This window comes from Myotis lucifugus, unplaced genomic scaffold (genome assembly GCF_000147115.1).
Source record: "Myotis lucifugus unplaced genomic scaffold, Myoluc2.0 scaffold_36, whole genome shotgun sequence".
Lineage (NCBI taxonomy): Eukaryota > Metazoa > Chordata > Mammalia > Chiroptera > Vespertilionidae > Myotis > Myotis lucifugus.
The window spans coordinates 2,041,080-2,068,710 of record NW_005871084.1 but is presented as its reverse complement, the minus strand read 5'-3'; the positions used below and the strand labels follow the sequence as shown (position 1 = coordinate 2,068,710).

The 27,631-nt window shown below is 40.7% G+C and overlaps 1 protein-coding gene across 1 annotated transcript; it reads right to left on the bottom strand.

The window, feature by feature from the left end:
• Positions 1-15,551: 15,551 nt before the first annotated feature.
• ST8SIA3 (ST8 alpha-N-acetyl-neuraminide alpha-2,8-sialyltransferase 3) lies at positions 15,552-24,372 on the bottom strand. The gene is made up of 4 exons (XM_006087130.2): positions 23,348-24,372; positions 21,875-21,997; positions 18,878-19,435; positions 15,552-16,149 (listed from the first exon to the last, which is right to left on the bottom strand). Exons 1-4 carry the CDS (start codon positions 23,524-23,526, stop codon positions 15,867-15,869), a joined length of 1,143 nt encoding a protein of 380 aa, XP_006087192.1. The 5' UTR covers positions 23,527-24,372; the 3' UTR covers positions 15,552-15,866.
• Positions 24,373-27,631: the final 3,259 nt, after the last annotated feature.

Below are 27,631 nucleotides of genomic sequence, written 5' to 3'. Positions count from 1 at the left end.
TATAGGGCTGTCAAAAAGTTAACTCTACCCACAACAAAGAAACAGTCCAGGCATTGATCACAAGGAACATAGAGAATTAAAAAAGTTAAAGAGAATGACAAAGTACTCTGGTCCCTTGTTCCTGGTTGGTAGTTCATTATTCTCTTCTTTAGATAGTATCCTGATCACCCCAACCCTCCTTCTTTTATACTAAGACTCATTGAACTTACCTCTTCCATCATCTCTTCTTCCTGCTCTAGTGTTTGCCTGATTTGTGACATGGGAATTCCTTCCTTTGGCTAGGGATGGACCAAAGAGGGAGAATGGACAGACCTGTAGTATACTCTGGCACCAGTGGATCATTTCCTGGTCTCTAGGATTTCCAGGTGAGGGGGATGTCTCCCATCTGAAAACTCTCTACTACCTACAGGAAAGACCATGTAGGCCATTTCCTCTTAGAAATTTTCACATTCCATGCAATTTTGTCTCCTAAGAAGGCTCTTAGTAGTCATTCTGGTCTTGATATATATAAGGCAGAAAGCTTTCTTGTATATGTCCCATTTTGAAGGATGTAATGCTTCCAACAGGATGAAACAAATCTATTTGACTGTTTCAGTTTCTGATTTTCTATTTCACTTTGCCTTTTCTCTCCTTTAAGCCACTCAATCATCCTCCTTTACTATTTTCTATACTTTGTTAGCTTCAGTATATTCCATTTCTGAGAAAAATATCCCCAACTGAATCTCCACCTTAGTTCCCAACAGGCTTTGTTTGCTGATTAGGTCACAAAGGTTTCTGGAAGCTAAATCAGATATATTAGTGTTTGTGACTAAAGTTGTTTAGCTCTAAGTCTATATATCTGTGATACCTACTATAAGATGAGAATGAGTTTTAAATTGATCTTTAAGTGTTGAACAATGTGTCTACTGAAACATTTTAAACATTTCTTCTGAGTCTATCACCTCATGTCATAGGTCGGTCAGCTTTCATATTTTCGACATACACTTCTTTTTCTTTCAATGTGGTGCATGCACCCCAGCCAGAAAACCCACTTACACAAGATCAATATCCCAGCATTGAGCATCTCCTTGGTGTAGGAAAAGAATTCTTGTATAATAGGAACATTTTTAGAATTTGTTAACTTTGGAGGTGATAGTTGAGTTGTTTCTGAATCTATCGTTGGAAGCATATCCATTTACAGTCTATAGATACCAAAAGCTTTATAAAATGTAATTTGAGGACATCATTCCCATCACCCAATAATGCACTTGTTACCTTTGTTTCTTTTTTAAAATCTTTATTGTTGAAAGTATTACAGATGTCTCCCCTGTTTCCTCCCATTGACACCCCCCCTCCCATTGACACCTCCCCTCCACACTGCTCCTGCCCCCTCCCCAGGCCTTCCCCACACTATTGTTTGTCCATGGGCTAATCTCTTCCCACCTCTGCCCCCCTTCCCACCTCTGCCCCCCTTCCCTCTGAAATATGTCAGCCTGTTGCATGTTTCATTGTCTCTGGACCTGTTTTGTTCATCAGTTTATTTCATTCTTAGAATAGACATATAAATGAGATCATGTGATACTTGTCTTTTTCTGACTGATTTATTTCGCTTAGCATAATACTCTTCAGGTCCCTCCATGCTGTCTCAAAAGGTTTGGATTTGTTACCTTCCAAGGGGGAATAATGGCATACAGAGCACATCTGAGTCTGTGCATCCCTGAACTCTATTCTATGGGCTGATGGGTCTTTGAATTACTTGGCAGATGGGGTAATATTGTAAATGGATATAGTGAGTTGAATTGTGGCCCCAAAATATATGTACACCTGAAATGTGACCTCCTTTTTAGTAAGGGTCTATGCAGATATAATTAAGGTAAGGATTTTGAGATGAGATCATCTTCTATTGGGGTGGGCTCCAAATCCAATGTCAAGTTCTTATGAGAGAAGGGGAAACATACAGCCAAACAGAGAAGGCCATGTGAGGTAGAGGTAGATTGGACTCATATAGTTATAAGCCAAGGAATGCCAAGGGTTTCTGGCAGCTACCAGAAGCAAGGCGAGAGACATCAACCAATTCTCCCTTGGGACTTTCAGAGGGAATCAACCTTGCTGATAACCTTGATTTCAGACTTCTAGCCTCCAGACCTGTGATAGAATAAATTTCTGTTGCTTTAAGCCACCAAGTCTCTGGTAATTTATCATGACAGCCTTAATAAACTAGTACAATAAAGGCTGTCAAAAGGAATACTTTACATAGAGTAAGGAGCATGTTCCTTAAAGCAAAGGTTGGCAAACTATAGCCCAACAGGCCAAATGATGCTGCCCATTTTTGTAAATAAAGTTTTATTGGAACACAGTTGTACTTTATCATTTATGAATCATCTCTGCTGCTGTTATGCTACAACAGCAGAGTTGAGTAGTTGTGACCGAGATGTAAGGCCCACAGTGATGAATATATTTACTAATATTTACAAATTTTTGGTACAAATACAGATTTACTTAAGAGTGGAACAATGATAGGGAATAAGGAATTCTGAAGTGATTTCTTTGGCCACCGTTAATATATTTGCTTTGAAAATCTGCATGTCTATATTTTGAATTTGCTTAAAGTCACATCTCTCCAATAGAAGCAGAGATATTGATTAAAAGAAATTCAACAAAAACAACTGATCTATAGGATTTGTATAGCCTCAAGGTAGATTGTTTAGTTCAACCTTCTCATTTTGACTTCTTGGACTTAATGTGAATTGGAAACATTATTAGGTTGGTAGGATTGAGTAAGCAATAAACATACCCTCAGAATAAGAAAAAGAGCTATCTATCATTGTATTGAAGGTCCCGTCTCTCCCAGATGGTCCTGGGTACTTTATATTTGATTAGCAATGAGGATGTAATTGGATGGGTTTTCTCTCTTAATGTGTGAAATTCTCCTAGCTCCTAAATAAGGGATAATAGTAACTGAATTTAAGTAGCTCACAACAATGGCTTATTTATTTACTTTAGTGTAGCACATAAAAATACATGATTTCCTTGTTGAGGAAGTCATTCTCAATGATGATTCATGCTTTTCTCCTAACCTTTTTGCCTTTTCGAAAGCCTTTTAAGTTTTCTAAGGAAATAAAGATTTAGAAATTTGGTCATTGAACTTCCACATGAACATTTCTGATTGGCTTTGAAAAATACTTCCTTTATAAAAATATTTCATATCTTTTGAAAATCCACTTTAAGGGCTTTATACAGGGAAATAATCATGGATGTACAGACATTCAGTTACAAAGTTGTTGACCAAAGCACAATGAAAAATGGCAAAGAATCTAAATTTGAAAATACAATAGAGAACTAGTTAAATAAGTTATAGTGCTTCCATACTGTGAGCTTATCATCAAATAAAATTTGATAACATGGAAAGATGGTCTTGATATACTTTTAACTTGAAAGTATATCATAATATACATAAAATTTGATAACATGGAAAAAAAGCAGAAAACAATAGTATGCATGGTGTAGGACAAGCACCCACTCAGAAAACAGATTTAGGTGGTTTTTAATATTTTGTTTTGCTTTTCTCTATTTTCTAATATTTTTTCAAAGAATATATTTGCAATAATAAGAAGAAAGAGTTAAACTGAAAATGAGCAGACTGTTTTTTCAAATATTTTCATTTAGAATTGAAACTTGTTAGTTGATATAAAATAACTTCTTTCTTTTGCTTCCCAGAAAAATTTATGATAAAGTACTTAAATTATTGCTTGTTAGGAAAATACGTTTGGACAAGATACTTTCTCTCCTGAGCCTTGGTCTCTTCATTTAGAAATGAAAGCATTGAATTAACTGAATCTCAGAACCTCTAAGTTCCTGGCCACTATGACATTCCAAGTGGTATGAGATAGTATTCAGAGCAGCCTTTTAGTGGAGCTAACTTATCAAGAATAGCTCACTCAAATTAGGGCATGCCTCAGTTGTTGAGGATGACATTAGCTCACCCCCTGTCCCTCCCTGGGCCTTTGGACCCTGGAGAAGACTCACTGGAGAAGGCGACCATGCTCTTGCTTAGACTAACACAGAAAGCCTATTTCCTTACTAGCCTGGGAACCTTGAGTCAATTTGGTCCTTTTATGAGTGGGGTTTCTTTAATCTCTCTGTCTTGTTCAAGCTCTGGAAATGTAGTGTCTTTTTAATTTATTGGAGAGAGATAGAGATAGAGATAGAGATAGAGATAGAGATAGAGAGAGAGAGAGACATCAATTTGTTAATTTGTTGTTCCACTTATTTATGCGTTCATTGGTCGCTTTTTGTATGTGTCCTGACGGGGGATTGATCCCAAAACCTTGGCGCATTGGGATGACACTCTAACCAACTGAGCTACCTGGCCAGGGCTTAACATATTTTCTTAGGGAAATAAAATTTACTTGGAAAATTTAATTTGTACTAATTGGCCTCAGGCAAAGAGAGCCTGCAATAAACTTGTTGTCATTTTTATGTTTTGTGGGTGTTTGTGAAATGTTTTGTTTTAGAACAACTTACCATTTCTCTGAGAAGTGGGAGCAATAATCAGCTTGGCAAGTACTTTTAGAAAAACGTAAGTCCTGAGTATTATATTTAGCCTCTATAATTTTGTTGTCTTCACTCGAAATTAATGGGGTCATCCTTTTCTCTTTCTGCCTCACTCTCAGTGTCTCTACCTGCATCCCAACATCCCCTGGAGCGGCCCAGGATAGAAGGTATTCCCTAGTTATACGTTGAACTGTTTTTCCAATAAGACTTTTTTTCAGGATAGCCATGGTGATTTTGCTATTTTTTTTACACTGTTCATATCCTGCCCAGTGTTGTGCATAGTGAAAAAGAAGGGTTTTATTTTATTTTTAAGAAATACCAAATCTTTTTTTTTTTAAATATATTTTATTGATTTTTTACAGAGAGGAAGGGAGAGAGATAGAGAGTTAGAAACATCGATGAGAGAGAAACATCGATCAGCTGCCTCCTGCACATCTCCCACTGGGGATGTGCTCGCAACCCAGGTACATGCCCTTGACCGGAATCGAACCTGGGACCTTTCAGTCCGCAGGCCGACGCTCTATCCACTGAGCCAAACCGGTTTCGGCAAAAGAAGGGTTTTAAGTTTGAATTAAAGAGCATTGCAGCAAGCCCTCTCTGATGCAAACCGGTTTACTGAAGGCGGGGTCTTTCCAATCATGCTGTATTTTTTTTTAAATCCTACATAAGTTCTCCTTTTGCTTGAAATTATTATCAGCCAGCCTCAAGAATAGGGTAAATTTTGTGCATTAATATGCTGGGACATCCTTGATGCTGGAACATGGATATTGAGAAAAATAATTCCTAAGACTGTTCATTAATTCATTGAGTTTTCAAGTGAGTGTTGATCATGGTGCTGTCTGGGCAGCATGGTCAGAGCAGAGTGAGGACTTTGATGTCTGTGGTGTAGGCACAAAGATGGGAAGGGAGATAAGGAGAGTCCAAGTGATCCATAGACTCTATGGTGTGTCTGTCTACCTATCTGTCCATACATTCAACAAATATCACTTGAGAGCCTACTAAGTTCCCAGCACTGTTACAGGCATTGGGATATGGTGTGACTAAGACAGGCAAAGTTACCTGCTTTGTAGAAGGTAGAGCTTATAATATGTGTAAGAGACAGATGAGCCGTGAGTAGATAAATACTATCATTTTAAGTGAGGAAAGAAAGTACTATGAAGAAAAATACACACGGTATGGAGAAGGAGGCTAATGGGGATATTCAGGGGAGGCTCTATGAAGAGGTGGCCTAAAGAGGGACTGGAGTGGGGTAAAGGTACAAGGGAAAGAGCACTGGACCGAGAGTCATGCAGCATTCTCAATTTAACTCTGCTACTCACAGTGCAGCATGCATCGAGTTCCTCAGTGTCCCTCCCTCACCCAGTTATTCATGCAATGCAATGATGTATGTGACTGTACCATTCAAGTGTACAGTGGAACCTCAGTTCTCAAACTCAATTCATTCCAGAAGGTTGTTTGAGAAGCGATTTGTTCGAAAACCAAATCATCTTTTCCCATTAGAAATAATGTAAATTGAATTCATCCATTTTAGACCACCAAATGATTCCCTGTTTTAACCTTTCTTATATACAGTACATTTTTAATGTACGGTTTAATCTATAAATAAACACCTCTTTTCTTAAATCTACGGAGCCACCCCCTACCAGCCTAAAGGGATCACGTTCAGCACTTGTTCCAGGGGTGTCTTTCAGGTCAGCATGCAGCATCTTTGCTTGTTCACTTACCACTGCCCCCCAAATGCTGTCACTGGCTAACTGCTTTCCCTTTATCCAAATCAACAAGTTTTCCTACCTCTTCAATTGCCTGTGACCATTGCTGCTTTCACACCCTTAGCAACATTAGCACTCCTGATGGCCTCTTTAAGTATTAAAATTGTGCTAATCGTTTATTTCCCCAGCAACAAAAGCATTCTCTCCTTTGTTGCCTGAGAGATGCTTTTTGTCATGCTGAGGTATCAGCATGAAAGGGTTGTCAGTTCAAAAACTGAAATTTGGTTCCACAATGGAGACATTTTTTTTTTCTGTGAACACCTTAGTTAAGAACCAAATTGTTGGAGATGGGAGACGTTCGAGAAATGAGGTTTGACTGTACATATTATTATTAATAACCTTAAGGCCTGTTGCATGATTTGCATTTAAAGTACCTCTGGAAAAACTGTGTGTGGGAAGCATTTTTAGTTTTTGCTATTAGTTCATATCTGTAGCAGTCAAGTCCAGCCTTTCTGAAGTCCCCCAAATCTCCAAGGAGAATTCTTCAAAACACCGAGAATGAAGAAAAGGAGGCTGCACTTCATGTTTTCACTGGATGGAGTGTGTTAGTGTGTGCATGTGGGGTCTTCTTAATGAGACAGAAACAACCAGCAGTTCTCCAATGCACAATAAACCAGTTTATTTAAACAACGCATTCTGTACTGTGTTTGGCACATGAGGCAACAAGGCAGGCACATTCACACGTAACAGGTACACGTGGGGAGCTGTCGAAGCAAATCATTGCATTTCTTCACAAACTACAGTCACAATGCACACGCGATTACCTCTACAAAAGAAAGATGAGCGTCCTTGTTCACCAAGGAGGCAGAAGATATTTACACGTTCCTCAGTCCAGTTCTTTCAGGTCTCCATGGCCCTGTCAGTCTGGCAGCGTGTTTGTAAGGCAGCTGAGACTGCCTTTCACAAGAGACGTAAGTCTGATTCCTAAGCGCCAAGGCTTCTTCTGAGGGGCTGAGAGGGAGTGAAGTCTACAGTGCCAGTCACTCAGCATAAAATAGCATTTTCCAAAACAAATGCATCAAGTACGTGGGGGGCAGGGCTCGATGGTCTAACAATATAAGAAGCATTTATTTTTCCCTGACACATGCTTCTTGCTCATTTCTTTAATAACTTACATTCACTGTTCTCCTGCCTTTGCACCTTTTGGTTTCATCATTATAGAGAGCTTTGTTCTTACTTCTACATTGATATGACATTATTTAAAATGATGCTAAGATGAAATGGTGAAACCAAGGAGGTTAAGTGAGAGAATATATCACAAACATTCTTTTGTCTTGACTTCTGATTTATGCTTTCGCAGTGGATTGTCAGCTTTCCATCTAAATAATGGAGGCTGCATGTTGTGGTGTAGCACAGCCAGTGTTTGAGGTGCCCAGACTCCAATTCCAGTTAACTATCTGGGAAGTTAGACACTTCCTATTTTTGGAACCTCAGTTTTCGCACCTCCACATTGATGGTGTTGGTTTAGAATCCAGACCTGAGATAATGTCTAGATCTGTGAAGTGCTGCTGTGTCCTGTGTAAGTGATGCTGCATTGTGATGTTGCAATTTTTTTGTTCTGTGTCCTGGGATAATTTTAGTGCTAATTGGTCATGCTTGATGATTGGATCTAAATCCATCAGTAAACCCCTCCCAGGCTCTTGGCTGTCAGGCTGCTTCTCCGAATAGTAAGGGCTCAGATCTGTATCTTAAAATGTGGTTAAAGAGCATTTCTGATATGGAGACCAATTATTTTAAGTCTTGCAAAAATGGTCTAGATTCCAGATTTTGAAGAGAAACCTCCCCTTCCTTTTTGCAAGTATGCCAATGACTTTATTCCACCTACACATGCTGACTAAACCTTTCTCCAATTATCTACCAATTTTCCTTCCCCACCTCCCTAGCTAACAATGTTGTGAGAGTGGCTGGTCCCCCAAGACTGGTTTTACTCTGAACGTGTTTATAATAAAATTGGGGCCTGCTGGCAAGTCCCTTCTGCTTATGTTTGTGGACTTATGTCTTTGGTGTTCAGAAAAGAACCAGAGAATGGAGGTGTACTTTGTTCCCAGGCTACATACATGCAATTTTGTGTGAATACAGAATAACATCTGAACATGTACCTGACTCCTTTAAAACCAAATGTAGCTTATCCAGTGTAGAAAAACAAACTCATTTAGATGACTTAAGGAGAACAAAAACCAGAGGTTGTACCCTGGCCTTTTAAACATAATATAGAAAATGAAATGTCCAAGTTGAGTTTCAAACATTTACAGTCCAGCAATGCCTTACTAAACCTATAAGATATTTACTATAGCAAGGGAAGTAGATTTGGTCCTTTATGATCTAATTTTGATTTACTATACACAGAATAAAAAACAATGGCTACTTATTGTGTATCAGGAATTAAGTACATTTTTTAGCATTGCCTTCCAAAGGATTTAATTAAACCCATTTAAGAATGATTTCTATCAGAAAAACTTCTAATTTGCAAACAAAACTTGTTTTGTTGCTCACCAGGGTGTCTGATTTCTAAGTACTCAGTAAGGAAGGGCTTCACTTACAACCAGTGTTGAGGAAGAAGGAATGTTGTACTGGCCAACTGCAGTGGCCAAATGTTTTTGGTAGTTTTTATTTTTAGGATTTAGCCTTACGCTAGCTTAGCTAAGTGCAAGGCATTGCATGACACCTTCCTCTGAAAGTTTGCCCAGTGGTATTCTTATTTAGTGGTATTTCTTGCCCATTTGGAACTTTTCTGAGGGCAAATACTGGTAAAGCCCAGCAGAGTGCATACTCAAACCCTGGGAATGAGGCATACTTATCTGAGTACCTCTTGGTGGGGTAAAACATTTGAACCACAGAACCGCTGTAGGTGAGGTGTGGCGAGGTAAACATATAGGATGTCTTATTCTTCCTCTGCTCCTTTACAGGCACTAATTTCTTCTTGATGCCTGTAAATTTTGTGTTGTGTCAGAAAGATGAAAAGCAAGTGCCCAGGGAAAATTGGAGAAGTAGAGAAATAGGTGATGGACTATAGGATATGAAATAAGATCAGCCAAACATTATTTCAGTTGGCAGTTAAATACAAATGTTTACCTGGAAAGTCACCCTTAGAAATTAGACAAGCCATGGCTAGTAATCTCCTAAGGTGCTGAGGAGTATGTTGAGAGGTTCATAAGAGACACATGTTAGGGAATATTTTGAACACTTTAGGGTCCTTAGCCTCGGGACCCAACAATATACTAAAAATTAGTAGAACCAAAGTAGAAATGCTTCCTTGGGAGGAGGGTGTACTTGGGAATTCTTCCAAAACCACTGATAGCATCTCCCATTTGGTACTCACTGACTCAGAAATTGATTGGCTCTTTAAAACATTTCAGCTAGTTGACATCAACTTAGTAGCTTGAAATTGGCTATGGTGAGAGTATTTACACCACAGAAATTGGCAAGTGCTACAAATCAGGACTTTATCATTCTTTAGAGCCAATTGTTGAACATTTATCAGCACATCAAAGAGCTAAAATTGTCTCTCAGTCTCACAGAAGGGAAATTAAAGGAGCCCTTTACTATCTGTGATGATTAAAGGCTCTGAATGTGCACAGCTATGGAAGGCCAAAACTTCTTTAGGATGGGGGCACCTTAGTCAATAGGGGTTGGCACAGGCAACCAGTGCCAACTGACCTCTCATATACCCAATTGGTCTTAAGAATTTTAGCTTCTTGAATTTCTTTTTTAAAAAAATTGGTTTCATTTTAACATGGGGACATTTGTATTTGGGGTATTACCTGGAGGTTGAGAAATAAGACCCCTTTAGTAACATTTTAAGCTCTGGGAATGATATCCAAGTAGAATCTGAATGATTAATTTAACTTCCCTGCTTCTCTATCTATTTGTAAAGATAAGTTACCTGAGATCTGCTTCTTAATTTGAAATATAAAGAGCTAGACTAGGGGTAAAGTATATTAAAGCTATGTCTCCCCACTCTATCTTCAGGCTTGCATCCATTCTGACAAATTAGCCAGTTAATATTTGTTACAAATTGGTGACTGGTCACTTCAGCCATAATAGTTGAATAATTGAGTCAGTAAGACTATATCTGTGTTGCTATGTATCCTGATAACTTCAAGGAGCAGATCTGCTACTTGCATAAGGAGTGGTAAGCTTTCAGCTACTTTGGTGATAATGATATGTATGACTTTGCTATATATTATTCGTTCCCAAATGACGGCCACCCCAGAATCACCTGGGATTTGTAAGCTGGGTTTATCCCAGGACATAGAGTCAAAAGTGTGGGGAGCAAGAACCATACGTTAAAGAGCTTCTCATGTCATACAACTTTGTTTGCTGGTGGATCAGCAGTATAATCCAGGTCCTAACCCTATAACCCATTGTGGTCTTAAATTGCAGTCAATTATTCTATGACAGGCTCTTTACTGTGATTCCACTGTAATCAACAAGAGAATGAGCATCATTACAGATTAAAACATCTATTCAAACACATATATCTTCAATAATTCATTACAATAAAGAGACATTTTAAGAAATACTGCATAATACAATAACAATGTTCTAAAATTTGCTGTGGTAAAGCAGAGTGTGAAAGAGGCATATTTAGTCATTTTGGTCCTTGGTGTCCACTGACCTGTAGCCTTGATTAATTGGGCCACAGATCCAAGACCGGTCAATCAGGTGGCCCCGGGGGGCTCTAGGTCCCCAATACTTAGATACTCCATCGGGGTTTTCCAGCCACACTCATAGCCCCAACTCTCTTTAAAATAAAAAGAACAGTTCTGCACATTCAGGGAGAAATAGAGGCCAAACAGATATGTTTGCCTGGTACATTCACACAATTAGGGGAAAAAAGATTTAGAGATCTAGAACTATACAGAAAACTGCTCATTCTGTCATTTTGCACATGAAGACCCAGCCCAAATTATTATTATTTGCACATCTTAGCATATTGAACTAAATGTAGTAATACAAAGTCTGCTGTTGAAATTGCTCACAACATGGAAGGCATTGACAAAGGTATTTCTTACCTCAAGGGGTCTGAGCTGAGAATATATGTATGGAGAAATACATAACCATTCTCACTATTCAACTTTCAAATTATGCATACATATCACTAAAACAAGATTTTATTAAGATGAATAGATTATTGAAGATTCCAGCTGTCAACTGTGACCCATCAGTAACTGAACTGTGATTTATCAGAATCATAATTTACCAAAAAGGTTTCCTCTCATTTTAGGCATAATGTATGTTATTATCAGTAGACTTTGTATAGCTAAGTAAGAATCCCCGTGATTGTTTTGCATTGAGAAATAAATAATTTGGGGTATCTTTTTCCTCCTTTACAGCTTTTGTAACTTATTTTCTGTGCCTTGTGAACCCCAGACCAAAATCACTTTCCCTTTGAGCCCATCTTCATTGGATGCTGATAAGGCCAAGAAATATTAGATGAGGAGGTATAATTGCTTCACTGATTATCTATGCAATCTTGGGAAAATCACTTAGCTTCTCTGATTCTCCATTTCTTATTTGTAACATCAAGAATTAGGACTAAAGATGCTCAAAGGCTCTTCCAATTTCAGTGGCCTAGTTCCTGCTTCCTTGGGCCTCAGGCCAACATCTCTTTGCTGTGTAAGAGTGTTTAATAATTAGTACCTTGCCCAAAGTCAGAAGAAATGCTCTTCCGTTCCTTGGCTTCCCCACCAAATAGGTTAGACCTGGCATTCACATTCATGGATAACTGGAGGCTCGGGCACAAGGAGGCTGAGGCAGCCTCTCCCTTTGCACATTCTGGCTGGTAGCCCCTTGGTCAGGTGCCTGATATCAGAGTCACAGACAGATGGCACAGTGGTCACAGTCAGCACTGCTAGGCACATGATGCTACTAAGCACAAGTACTTTTACAAAGGTTAAGTACATTTAAGACACAGAAGCAAAGGAAGAGGAACCATAGATGTTTAATTATCAGATATGAAAAAGATTTTCTGGCTGTGGGAGGCATTCTTGATATCACATTTTAAATCTGTCTCCCTTGGAACTACATGTCTGTGCATGACATTCAGAACAACCATGAAAACTTAAGGGACTAGCATTAAGCAGGTTGCTAAATGTTTGTGGGGCTTTCTTACCTCTGCAACTGAATTGGTCATTTGTACTGGTATCATGTGTTGGGGGTTTTATGGTGAAATTTATTCCAGTTGTTGAGGGTGGACTCTGCTGTGAATATAATATCGGTAAAGAAGAAAGATTCTGTCAAAAGGATGCATTTAACCTAGAACCAATAAAGCAAGGGCAATGAAAAGGCCAGGGGTTTGTATCTGTAGCTGAATCATGAGGGGGGACCTAACTGATCCAGCTACAGGTCCTGCCTTCCCAGTTCACTGCTCTTGACCACACAGGAAGTTCTGGTTACTGGCACCACTGCCTTTCATATCAGGACTTATGGGATTCACCACCTCTTTTGGTCATGACAGTGGTTATATAGGTTTATTCTTTGAAACAGTCTTTAAAAACAGAAAGAGATTTTGTATAATGAGCTAGAGGCTGTTTTTCTCTATGCTGGAACTGTAGGTCAAGGGCATAACTAACAATAAAAATAACTGTAAAAACTGCCATATATTGAGTGCTTACTACAAGCTGAAAACTGGGATAAATGCTTTACCTACATATTGCATCTAATTTTTGCAATAGGAGGAAAGTAGGCTGTATATAAAATTTATAAATTATAAGAATGGTGGTTAACTACTGTGGGAGGGCTTAGGATTTTCTTCCTTTAAAGAAAGGGGAAGAGTGATCTTTTTGGCTTAGGAAGTCCTTCCTAGAAACAGGATATAAGCCTGGTCTCTAAGCTCTTCTAGTTCTGGGGCACAAGTCCATTTCTTCAACATTTTGAGTTCTTGTGAAAGTAAAAGATGAAATGATGTTGGGAGATGGAAAAGTTCTCCCACTCTAGATTAAGATGGAGCCAAGAGTGAAATGAGATTCAAAAAAACCCAACAAACACTTGGCTTTATGATGAGATTTAATTTAAATGTTCCACCATAGATCGCTTAACTCAGCGGTTCTCAACCTGTGGGTCTCGACCCCTTTGGCGGTCGAACGACCCTTTGACAGGGGTCGCCTAAGACCATCCTGCATATCAGATATTTACATTATGATTCATAACAGTAGCAACATTACAGTTATGAAGTAGCAATGAAAATAATTTTATGGTTGGGTCACAACATGAGGAACTGTATTTAAAGGGCCAGAAGGTTGAGAACCACTGACTTAACTGGTTTTAGGAATTCGGGTTCTTTGCTTTTTTAACTTGTCTGGTTCAAAGTGTCTACATATTTGTATTTAGTGAATTTTAATGGGCACATTGGGATTAAGACTCTAGTCTAGAGTCAAAATCTGGCCTATGCAATATTGGCATTAATAACACTTAGCTGTAACCTAATGAACGAAGTGCTTAGGAAGAGCCAACTAAACATTTTATCAGTTATCAATCTTGCAGTGATCCTGACAGAGCCCAGCATGAGAACTGTAGTAGCATCCTCTTTAGAGTGACAGGGAACAAGCATGGTTTTGCTAGGCATCAAATTATACCATTGAATTTAGAAATTTAAAATTTAGAAATTTATAATTATTTCAAATATCAATCTGTTCTAGTGTTTTCCATTTTGAAATATCTATTCCTATTTCTCCCCATCTATTTGGATGATTGCCATCAATCAGTGTTGTAAGATGTCACAATTGGCAACATATTTGAACCTGTATAGTTTTTCTTTCATTAGTTAATATCTGGGTATATGTAGGCTTCTCTGATTAGCTTTTAAAAAAAATTGGAATAAGACAGCTCCCATTCAGAACCAGGCAGACCATGAGCATAAGGACTATGTCTTTCCATATTGTATTTGGTTTAATTTTAGGCATGATTATACTTTCCCAAAGGGGCGGGTTAGTGAGCTGATCGATTACTGAACTACAGCAATTCTTTTCAACAGTATTTGTAACATTGCAAGAAATCTAAATGAGATTTCTGGAAAAGAACAAGCTACCCCACCCAAATGTATTATAAATATGCTTGACTGGCATTTGGAAAGAAGAAAGAAATTCTTATTAAAATTTAACATCAACTTGGCCAGACTTTGGGCTGAATTGGAAGAACAAAATGCTGCCCAGTGAAAAGCCACGGGTGGAAGTGATGTGATTTCTACTTCTAAGGCTGAAATAATGAAAAAGAGAATGGCCCACTAATTTCTTCATGGCAAGTCTGCACATCTCAAATTCTAAGAGTTATTTAGTACCAGATTTTGCCACTGCACAATGGCTTTTCATTTTGAAATACTTAATCTGTACATGTATAGATCTGATTTCAGTGGTAAGGGGGAATATCCAGTGTCTACAAGTGTCTTGAAGAGAGAAAATGGTTCTGGAGCAGTGCTGGTGGACACAATGATGGTGAAGTTGATCTCACCTGAGCACTATTCAAATGGGGGCCTGGCCAACCTTGAAGCTTCTACTTTGCTCAAATCTTGCTGGTTCTCAAAGGCTCTGAATGGGCAACATGGTACAACACTTTAAGGTATACGGGGTCCATGAAAACTTCTAAGCATTCTCCTTCTCTATGTCCCAGACTCTTAAGTTGACTCATTGCTTCTATATTCTGAGAGTATTCCCAGCCCAGTGCTTGAATTGGGATTGTGAGAGGCACTAAACCCAGGCTGGAATGCCCTTGCAGATGTGGCAACAGAATGATTTGCCATAATAGCACTCATGACAAGTGGCCATGCCACCCAAGACATAGGCTTTCTCTGTCATAGTAAAAGATGCATTGCATTATATGACACTTGCCACAGATGGACCACTCTGCTGTAGAAAGACTATCTCGATAGTGAGAACTTCATAAGAGGCATTTCTTATCAAAGTAATCATAATGAGATCCATCATGATTTGCTCAGTTTTTCATGAAACATCAAAGTTATCCAGAGCCTTGAATACATCAAATACAGATGCAACATATGCAAGCAAAACTAATTCACTATGATTCCCAGCAAATTATTACACTCCATGGCAGTGGGGAAAAGGAGAGACATAGAGATAGAGGGAGAGAGGGAAAGAGGGGGATAGAGATGGAGAGATGAGATATGCATAACAATTTTTTATGTTTCCATTTTTAAGAGTCTGATCCCACACAGGAAAAAATGAAATCCTGCCCAAGTTGACCAGAGGCCTCTCAGTATGAGCACTATATCTTGAGCAAAGCTGCAGAAACTCCAGCTCCAGTCCTCATAAAAATGGGAGGCAGTTTATTATTAAAATACAAACAGGAAAATACGTCAAACCATTTGTTAGCAGCATGGTTCCAAATGCAACATTCCATTTATCATTCAAGTTTTAATCATGTGGCTTCAATGCATCTGTCCTGCTAAGACCCTTAAGAGAGCAGTGCAACAGAGGGAGAGGAGACATCTTTCGTTTTAAATGGCAGACAGTCCTTAGAAGAAATTCTCTAGGGTTCTATTCTGATGACTACTCAATTTGATTTGGGGCACTTTTTAAACCACCATTTGGCACTTTCTGTTTGGAGTTCTTAGGCACAGTGTGACAGAGTCAGCTTGGTGAGCCCTTCCCCATGCATTCGGTACAGCAGTTGAAACTCAGCAGGCAGCTGGTGGGACTCCTGCCACTTGGTGGTAAATTTGGTTCCTTTTTTGTCATAGTAATGGTATGGAAGATCTTCCCTTGTGTTGGGGTCAAATCCAAAAGGCCAAAATCCATACAAGTGGATCTCTTCACATATTGCTGATGCAAGGGTGTACATAAGAATACCTGTGCTCAGCCGTTTGGGCGACAAATGTTTGTTTTTCCAGTACCTGTGGAACAATAAGTATAGGCGGATTCAGTGGCCAGTGTTGAAAGTTTCGGTCAGAGGTCATTTGACTGGGCTGGGAGGTCAGTTTGTCCAAGCAACTTTGACAGTACTTGCTTTGAATCTATCTTTTAGACCACAAAACACCTCTGGGTAGGACTAGCTGCATAATTTGTAAGACTAGGAGCAAAATGAAAATGTAGGTCCTCATTGTAAAATGTATTGAGAATTTCAAGAGTGCAGTAGCAGATTATTAAACCAGGTGCTGGGCCCTTCTAAAAATGGGCTTCTTTGTGAACCACAAGGCTGCACATGTTGGAAGCCTACCCTGCCTCTGGGTTGGCCTAGACCAGTGATGGCGAACCTTTTGAGCTCAGCATGTCAGCATTTTGTAAAACCCTAACTTAACTCTGGTGCCATGTCACATATAGAAATTTTTTGATATTTTGCAACCATAGTAAAACAAAGATTTATATTTTTATATTTATTTTATATACAAAGAAAAATCAACCAAAAAAATGAGTTCGCGTGTCACCTCTGACACGCGTGTCATAGGTTCGCCATCACTGGCCTAGACTCTAGGGCTCTGACTCAGTGGTGACACCACAGAGGCCCGCCTGTGAGAGTGACCTGGCTTCTCATACACAAGGGGACCTTGGGAGTGGGAGGGGGTTGTTTACTCTAAAGGGATCTCTTATGTCACTTCCTTTTCCAAACCTAGAGTTTAAATCTTTCTTTTTGGGTTTGGAAAGATTTTAATACTCTCTTATAAAAAATCATATTCCCTGCTCCTTTGTTTTCCAACTAGAGCTTCCCAAGTCCTTCTTTAGCATGTCAGGACCTAAAAAAAGTATTTATACACTTTCTGAACTTGAAAAAAGCTAAATTATGGTTCTTGTTACTTCCATGTTTAGAAACTATTCTGAAGCCTTTCCAAATATTTGAGACAGCTGTGGGGTGTGTGTGTGTGTGTGTGTGTGTGTGTGTGTGTGTGTGTGTGTATTTATATCATTGGCTGTGTAGCAGAATTAAATTGTTCATGAATCAGTTTCTATGGACTGTATTTCATTCAAGTTTTCATTGAATCAGTGTGTCTGGTTCAAGCCTGAGTGGCTGTGGGACACTACGGCTAATTCTCTGGACCTTCTGAAAGGTGGGGCAGGGCAGACACAAAGGCCAGTTTCCTGAAGTTTCTGAGCATATACAGTTCCTTCTTCACTACTTGAAGGCTTTAAAGATAATCCTTTACCATACCAGTTGAAATGTAAATGTTCAATCTTGGTTTTAATATTCTAACTTAATAGGAGTTAGAATGACTAGTGACAAATATTTTGGTACTGCAGAATTTAAATAGAGCCAAGAGAGGAGCAAAATGATGAGGTCAAAAGATCACAGGCGAGGCCAGCTTCTCATTCTGGTTCTGCCCCCTTTTTGGACAGTTACATTGGGTAAATAACTCGTGTTCTTTGTACCTGGGTTAATTCATCTTTAAACTTAGGAGTTGGGCTACATTACCTCTTGTGTGGGCTGCAAAACCACACAACCTGGAAAACTGGAACAGTCCTTGTAATTATTAATAATGTCCTCTTTCTCTCAAATAAAATGTTCTAGTTTGGACTTTAAATGATGGTGTCACCCTACCTGTTAAATACATACCAGTTTATTAGATGATGATTCTTCCTTCTATGAGAGGTGAGCTAAACAGATCTTAAATTTGGAAAACTTTAGGGGAGTACAGGACGGGAAAATCTACTGTGAGATAAAAGTCTTTGGAATTCCCTGTTTTCACCAGGCCTCCCAGAACCCACTGTAACTTGTAGTAATATCTGGACAACATGTTAGTACCTTTGGGCTACTTGCATATGGGTAAATCAGAGTTGAGTAAATTTCCTCAGATGACTTAAAGAAAAAAAACTACAATTACTACTGCTTTATAAAATGCCCCTGGATTAGTGGTTTCCAATTCTGACTGCATGTTAGAATCATCTGGGGAGTTATTAAGACATACCAACTACCTGCCCCTACCCTCCTCCTCCACCAGACCAATTACAATAGAATCTCTTGAAGTAGAGCCTAGGCAACAGTATTTTAAAAAGTTATCCAAATGATTCCAGTGTATAGCCAGAGTTAAGAGTCATCAGACTAGATAAAAATATTGCATTTCTGGTCAATCTGTCTATCAAATTACAAGGGAACAAGGTGCCCATAAAATACTATTCACATATTTTCTCATTCAAATCCAAAATTTCAAAGGCAGATTATGCAATTTATGATTTATCTATGTGTTCATCTATTTTGGACATCTATAAAACATCCAAATATCAAATAAAAAAGTATTTTGAGTCAATTGCATCTTTAAAAAAATACTTAATTTGTCTAATTTTGCAGTTGGCATTATTAGGCCATAGCTACCCACTTAAAGAAAATTCTTGATCTGTGATGATTCATGACTGCTTGGGGGGCTTACCACTAAGGCAGAGGACAGAGAATAGAGACAGTAGGATGATGAACCACCAGTCCCCCCATTTGGCACTTAGTGACAAACTAGGGGTAGGAGATTGAACTTCTTACCTAGAATGGTTCATTCATTCATTACAAAACACAGGAGTTTGCCCTAAAGTACTAAGCTAACCACAACAATGAACTAATCCAGTAGTTCCCACCCCCAAGAGATTACAATATTGATTTGCCATCTGGTGGGGTATGAGTTAAAGGCAATAAAATATACACACCTGTTGACATGTTGCATTATATTCCCAGGCCAAGCCAATTGGACTTTTAACTGACCTCTGTGTTCAACAAAAAAGTCAACTAATGTCCTGGTAACAGTTGCTGAAGTGTGGAAGAAAAATGCAGGGATCCAAAGAATGGCCCCATCGAGCTTTTTTAAACTGAGGAAAAAGTTGTTACGGTCCTGAATGGTCAAAAGATTGTTGTAATATTTTTCCAGGATGCTGGGGTTGAAGGTGGTAAGGTTGGTTTTCCTTCCAACATCTCTTTGGAAAGCCTCCGTAGGGGCGAAATTGCAACGGAAAACAAAATCTGACTTATCTATTTCTTGTCCACACCGGCTCCCTGTCAGGATCCCACTATTTCCAACCACAGCACAGACATTATAATGCTTATTCACAATGGGTGACACATCTGGAAGCAGTGATCGGAAGTTATTGCTAATAGAGAAAACATATTTATGGTTGGAATAATCATAGTGCATCAGTTGTCCGATCCGAACACTATTCTTGGTCAAAGAAAAATTTTTTATTACATCGACATGCTGAAGAATTTCTTGCCTAAAATAAAAAGAAATTCATTAAATACATCCCATTCAAAATTGATTTTCCATCTTATGTCTTATGCTGCCATTTCATTCAGACAAGAATCATAGGCACATTGAATCCAAGAAAGATTATACATTCATAATAATTGTGGTCTTTGAGGGGAGACTGTTTCAGAACCTATAGACATGTTAATCTCTCAGTCAATTTGTGAATGTAATCCTTCAGGGCTTGTAAGTGTTGTAACTTAACAGTTTTAGCTGCTATTCTTTGGTTTTCTGCTCTACATAAAGAGTATATTTGATTAAGGGGAAGGCACAGGTTAAACTATGTCAGAAAGACGGGGAGACAATTGACACAGGCCCCAAGGAGCTCACATTAATGCACACACATTGGTGACTTAGAGTTTGTACTAGGGACTACTTGTTTGCTGTTGGACTGGTAACAGTTGCTGAAGTGTGGAAGAAAAGTGCAGGGAATATCAAATATCACTGGTGTACAAATAAGAGCCAACTGGATATGAGTCAGTATAGTATTATCTATTATTAAAATATGAAAATGGTGATGGAAGTGGGTGTAGTTGAATATTTAATGGAAATGAGATGATAATCTCATTAAGGTCCTTTGAATAATGAAACAGGAATATTTTTCTACTTGATTATCTAGAAACACAATTTAGTTGGAGATACCTAATCCTCAGAAGAAGAGGCTATTGCAAATCCTGGAAAAGTGTGTATATTCTAAGAATTCAGAGAATAAACAAGGTGAGGGTGATACTTAGTACTAATTTCAGGTTGCTTTCATGTTGAGCTTTTAGTAAAATTAAGCATCTCTTAAAGTCCCAGCTATTTAAAATATTTAAGAGAGCTGAGTAACTTGCTATAAGATTCTCCAATTCTAAGAAATCACATTGAATTTTCTTTGTCTTTTGCATTAAAAAAATAGCAAGATTGAGACTAAATGCTTTGCATATCATTACTTTACCTAGAATTTTGATTTTTTAAATTACTTAATTTGTCAAAGTGCAGAGCAACATAAACTGAAAGTTTAATACAAAACTTCCAAAGTTATCAATACTGCTCTTTACAAGTTGTTACAAAGGTAAAAGTAAGTTTAAAATGATGCTAGGAAAATTAATTAAAGATTACCTAATGCATGGATTGAAAGGAGGGAAGATTTGAGAAAGAAATATTGTTCTGGCTGGTCATTTGGGTCACATGGCCTAGTGTGTGAAGAATATTTTTATTGAATTAAAAATATGTTTTGGGAAAAGGAATAACGTGTCCTACCCATTAATGTTTTCTAGATTTTCTATAAAATTAATATTGTATTAAAAACCCAATGGTTAAAAAAAGGCACTTCCTGGGTTTTAGAGTTAATCAATTATTGTCATAGGTTAATTTTTAATTAAAGTGTTTTAAAAGTTTTCATCATGATCACATGATTATGTCAAAAAAGTATGTCAACTTTTTAAGTAAATAACATTTTTACAACACCATGGATATCTGTTAAATTTGCTTTAAATCTGTCATTAAATTAAAAAAGAGAGAGGCAATAATTAGAAATGCTCTGACCAAAACACAATCCCCTAAATAGACTGGTAAAATAAGAATTTAAAATAAGTGCTCCCACCCCTAATGAATACACTAGATGGCCTACATTTAGCAGCATAATAATCCCACCAAGAAGGGAGGAGTAATGATTTATCTGGGGGTTGCTAAAAGTAGACCAGAGTCACTGAGGAGAATAAATACATTTGAATAAATCTAATCCTTCCTCCCCACCTCAAAAACAAAAACAACCCAAAACCAAAACCTCAACTGCTAAGCCTATAGCACATCAACTCCTTCATCTATAAAGGAGGCTGCTACAAGACAACACATAAGAATGCTATTGGGTAGCTTTTATTAAAATACTTAAATATTTTAATATATTAAAAACTGTCAAAGTTTAATGAAAACAAGTAGACAAAACCATTCTTAAGTACCTGCATATATTGGGGCCAAGATTTTCATAGTAATCTGACAGGGATGAATTATAGTATTTTCTGGTTGTTTCACTGAGACAATACTATTTTATTTAAACAGTTTTTTTCCAGTGGGGGAATGAAAATGCATTTACAATTAACTTAAAAAAATAGATGGCTTTGGCAGTCATGCATGTTAACTATAAATCATGGTGCTCAACTAAGCCCAAATTATGGAGGATATTGGAAATGCCTTTTTTTTCTCCCACTCAAATTGGCCTTCCTGATGTTTTCTTTTTATGAGAGGGCACTGCATACAAACAAAAGGGTTTCCAATCAGCCTTTATACACTTAGGCCAAGAACGCAATGCAAATACATCACATCTCAGGGTGGGGGACAGAATTTTTTTGTTTGATTATTTTGTTTTGTTTTCTTTTTTGAGCTCCAGAATTCAAAAATACCTTTGGACCTTTTCCCCCTAGCCTACCTTTGATGTAAAAACGCTGTCCGATTAAATGTCCACTTAGAAGGTTTGTCTTGAAGATCGTGGGCCAGAGAATTCGTAATGGGCACAAATGACGGATTTAGAAACTTCAGCGCAAATTGTGACCTGGAGAGGAGTACGAGTACAGATAGACACGCTGGCCTCAGCTGGGGAAGCCAAGGGAGCCATTAACGCCCCGCCGGCTGGGGGGGCGGGGGGCTGGGGCTGGCGCACACACGGGCTCCATCCCACCACAGGGCCCCCTCTCCTTTGGTTCACTCTCTGCTCCCCCCACACACCCGGGAGGAAGAAAAAGAACTAGGGAAATCCGTTTCCATTGTCCATCCCCCTGGGTCCGGGAGAGACCATAAAATGGCCGTCTTGCGGAGAGGAGAGCAGGGGCGGGCGCGGGCGCAAGGCTGGAGCCTGATGTGCGGTGAGGACCGGGAGTCAGCACCGCGGACAGCGCCGCGCCACGCTGGTGGCTGCCCCGGAGAATTGATTTTTAGGGAAAGGGCTGAGGACTGGGAGACCGGGGGAAGGCTGGGGGCGACTGCTGCCTTAACCTCTTCCTTCCCGAGTTTAGGTCTGACTTCACTCCCAGTCTCTGACTGGGGACCCCAGAAGCTACCGGCCCGGCTGGGCTTCTCTAGGGTTTGCACTTCTGGCCCTGCTTGGACCACAGAGTGGCAGCTTGTATTTGCCACCCACCCAACAGGAGGCCTTGCTGTGAGAACTCCTAGGGGGTCAAAGGTAGGGACAGGGGGTCCCCATGAGTTGTGTCAAGCTGCGCCTGGAGCCTGCCCCTGCCCAGTCCAGCCTGGCTCCAGGCTGTGGCTTAGACCTGGGGCGAGGGTAGGAGGCCCTTAGGAGGGCGGGGAAAATTGCAGAAATCCCGGGAAAGGCGGGGGTGGGGGTGGGGCGCCAGGGGGGAGGGTGGCAGCCTGGGTTAAAGGATCAAGGTAAAATACCCCAGGGGCTTGGTAAGAGCAGACTCGCACAACATTTGATGGTATATGGGGGGCGAGGGATGGGAGTGGAGGAGGTTACAAGGGGAGTGCGGCGCCTGCGCCATTAAATCGCCTCTGGACTGCCCAGAGCCCGGCCTCGGAGTCTGTGGACAGGGCCCAGGGAAGGCACTCACCTCATCCACGTCCATCTCTCGGTTCACCTCCCCCTGCCCCCAAACACACACAGTGCTTCTCTCTCGACCATCATTCTCCTTAAACCCTACCCTCATTTTGGAAATGGGGAAGGGGTGCCAAGGAAGAATACGAGACATGCAATCACATTGATAGAGTTTAGAGGCTTTGGGTTAAAAAACAAAAGGGAGGAGGCAAAATCGAAGAGAGGAGTGGAAGGACCACGCAGTTTATCTTGCCCAAAGTAGCTCAGAGAACCCCAAACACCCACCTCATTGCCCTCCCCCTCCCCCATATACCAGATGCCCGAGGGCGCTCGGAGGCCCTCACTCACCGGAATCCCGCGTGGAGCATGTACATTCGGGGCGCCCCCGGGCTGGCGTACTTGGAAGTGGTGAAGATGTTCTCCTTTTTCAGGGATACGTAGCTGATGAGCGATAAAATCAGCAGGGCAACACTGAGCATGACCAGCCCCAGCACACTGGCGACCCGGGCCATTTTGCAATTTCTCATCCCGGGCTGGGCTGGGCTAGGATCAGGAACAGCGGGGAAATCGGTCCATTGAGCAGCCAGCAGCTCGCTGGCGTGTCAGGCGTGTGTGTTCTCGCGCGTGTCAGCGTGTGTGGCGGGGCTGGGGGGAGGGGACCGGGTCGGGGAGCCACAGAGGCAGGAGGAGGTGTGGGGGTGGGCCAGGGCCCCAGAGAGAAATGGGACCCTCAAGGCTGGGGTGAGCGAGCGGGGAAGCTGAGCAGGAAGATGGAGGGTCTGCGCTTCGGCGCCGATCGGGAGGATAGGGAGTGCGCAGCGCTGTGCGTCTGGGGCTGCGATCTCAAGCTCCCCCGCGCGTTTCCAGCGAGGCTGCCATCTCGTCCGCCGCCTGCAAGATAAATGTGATTGGAATAATGTTACAGTTCGATCTAAGCACAGGATTTAATTAATGAACTCTAATCTCCCAAATAACCCGGGGAGGGGCGGGAGAGGGAGAAGAGTAGGGGAGGTGGTGAAGGGAGGGAATTGAGGCTGGAAGGCTGCAGCCCACGTCAACAACCTCTTGCTGAGGGGTGCATGTGAAGAGGTGGCTGTAGAAAGACAGAGGCCCTAACTTAGTTAATGGACCATTCATTACTTTATAAATATATCAGAGAATAGGGAGACAAATAACTGGATTGCTATTCTGGAGGATACACACCAGCTGGGTGCTTCTGAGATGCAGGGAGAGTAGTTTTAGGAAGGCAGACATTTAAAAACTTCTCTCTTCACCACGGAGGCACTGCCCTAGACCCCACCGGGTAGCACTCTCCCCAGCTCCCCAGCAAGGAAATCCTAACCAGCTGGCCCAACCTGCCTTGTGAGTAAAACCTCCTTGGGCCCTAGCTGGTTTGGCTCAGTGGGTAGAACATCGGCCTGTGGACTGAAGGATCCCAGGTTCAATTCTGGTCAAGGGCACATGCCTGAGTTGTGGGCTCGATCCCCAATGGGGAGTATGCAGGAGGAAGCCAATCAATTATTCTCTCTCATCCTTGATGTTTCTATCTCTCTCTTCCTCCCCCTTCCTCTCTGAAATCAATAAAAATATATTTACCTCCTTGGAATTTTCCAGAATCTCTCATCTGCCTTCCATGCTCACTACATACTTTGCTCCTCTGCAAAAGATGTGCAGTGCCTAGTGAAGTTCTGGCTCCCCCTCCCCTGTCCACAGCCTGCAGTCCCAGCACACAGAAGGTGGCCAACAGGGTGGGGCTCTGTGTTCACCAGCCTGGAGCATTCTCCCTGATTTAACTCTGCATTCCCCACATTTCTGACTCATCCCTGTGGCCAGACCTTGGGAATGGGCCACCTCACAGTCCTGAGAAGCCAAGAAGCTGAAGGCATTATACACCTTGTCCATTATAAATGCATGGACCCCTCTTTTGTAGGAGCCCACGAACCAGGCTGCCTCTGAAGGTGGAAAGGAAGCCTAATACTTTGTATTGCTTGACCTTCAGTTTGTTTTAGCATATTCATATGTTGCCTGTTTTAATAACCATTGGAAACAAAAATTAATCCATTTTCAGTCAGGCTGTTGTGCTCAGAGGCAAGCCACATGTGTCTTTTAAAATAATATATACATTTTTATTGATTTCAGAGAGGAAGAGAGAAAGAGAGATAGAAACGTTGTTGAGAGAGAGAATTATTGATCAGCTGCCTCCTGCATGCCCCCCACTAGGGATTGAGCCCACAACCCCGGCATGTGACCTCCTGGTTCATAGGTTGATGCTCAACCACTGAGCCATCCCAGCCAGGCACATATGTTTCTTTACCTCTGTTCTTTGTAGTTAGCTTGTGGCTTCTTCTACCCTAGCTTTACCTTTGGCTTGGCCCTCTCAATACTGGTCAAACACTAATGAAAGAAGCTGGAGATGAGAAATTGGCCTTCAAGAGCCTTTTCCAACAAAGCAAGTTGATTTTTTCCAAGTTGGTCATGATTTCTTTCTCTCCTGAACTTCTTGCCATATTGGCTTTGGGGGAACTAATGTTCTGGTCTGTCTGTGAGCCGGGGCCATGTGGTCTTCCTCCCTGTTTCCACGTGCTGCCAGCAACAGTCTCATTAGAGGGCATGCTTAATAAATGCTTGAGGACCAAATGAGCTCCCTTGTGAAACATATCTGTCTGGTTATGGACAGCCAGCGACACACATTATACAATTGTATGTTTCCAATGACAAAGGGAATCAGTCATTTAGTACCTACTCTAGACATTTTATACAAAATTTTTAAAATGTGGGTCAAGAGGACATAATCTTTTCCTCATGGGGCATTTTATTATTTAAAAAATTTTTAGAAAAGTTCTGTTCTTCTGTACATGATGAATATTGAATCATATTTCTTGAATACTTATTATAGCTTTTTAAAGAGAAAGGATCATATGAATATAGTATAAAATGCCCAAAGGAGTAAGATCTTATAAGAACTGTCTAGGAATTACACATGCTGGGAAAACTCTTCTTGAACAAGAAGTCAGTGAACAAGCCTAGGGCAATGGTTACACCTTCAGGCTCCAGAGCCAGCAGACATGACTTCAAAAGCTTATGCTGGCACCCTCGAGCCATATGACCTTGGGTAAATTATCAACCTCTCTGTGTGTCAGGCTCCTCATCTGCAGAACCAGAATAAAAACCTCGCAGGAATTGGGGGAAGATTAAGCAAGGCATGTCAAGGCCTTGGCCCAGCTCCTGGCCTGCATTAAGCAGTTCATACATGTGAGCTAAAATGGCTAGGGCAAGTTTTTAGTGTCTTTCCCTGACCCCATACATGTCCCACTACAAAATGCATAGGGAAGCATGTACTTGGTGAGGCATTTTCCTATGGAAAATAGCAAAGATCAAGAAGCTCTTGGGTTCTCTTTATAAAACAGCGTTATAAGCTTTCCTTGGGGCCTATGATATGGACTCATTCTGCCTGGATTTAAAATCTGATCTATTACTTATACTTAGCACGTCTCTGTGAACCTAAGGAAAGTCCTACTAGGGTGATTCCTATATTGCATGTGGGTCATTGAAAGTCATATGACGTAAAGGAACTAAATTAGCCAAAAAATAAACAGGCAGGCAGGAACTCTTGCCACAGATGCTAGGCCTAGAGGTGAAAATGGATTGCTCAGTAATTACCAGGGGGAAAATCCAGGGGATGGAGCTTCAAAGAACAACTGCAGCAGCTGGACACAGGACTTCTCACACTGGGATGATAGCTACCCAGTACATTAAAAACTCATTAGGATATTAAAAAAATGAAATCAGACTTGTACAAGAGTATAGGAGGGTGAACACAAGAAATACAGAAAGGAAAGACCCCCTCTGACATAATGTTTTTAGGGGGGGTTGTTATTTTAGACACAGCACTTCCCTCTCCAACCCCCATGAGTGCCCATCTTTTGCAAATATGGCTCTGTTGACATGTACAGTCTCTTATCAACCAAGAGTAACTTCCGCACATGGATGGGGAAGGCTGGGAAAGGTGATGTCTTTTGTTAGAAGCAGCCCGATTCATTCATTTAGTTCTGTTTTCTTTCATCAATGTATTAAATAAAATATATGGTTATCAGGCACCATGCTGGGTAGATACAGAGGCTATAAAATCACCCTTAATCTCATAATGCTTATGATCTTATGGGGAGTGAGGAGTAAGCAGTCCTGTGTGAGGAGCTCAGCAACAGGAGGCTGGTGAGAGAACTATGGATTGAACTCTACCTGTGGAAGGCTGGCAGGTTCTTCACAGAGGACAACATCTGAGTTTTAAAGCATGAGTAGGATTAATTAGGTAAAGAAGTTGAGGGGACTAGGAGGCAGGGAAGAGGATGGTAGATTTGGGGCAATGCAGGTGGCATGAGGTGACTGTCACAAAAGAAGAGCCTAAAAAGGGAGTTGGGGTCAGACTGTAAAGAGTCTTGGAGGACATGCTAAGGAGATGGGCCGTGTCTTCTAGCAGCACTGCTGAGACCATCCAGTGTTTACAGAGAGGAGTGGCTCAGTCTGATTTGCAGTGAATGGATGTAGGAGCAGCTGGAGTCAGGCCCATGGGAGGTGGAAACAGCAGCTGCTCTCGGACACCAGCTGATGTGTCCAGTGGCTCACCTGCCTGTC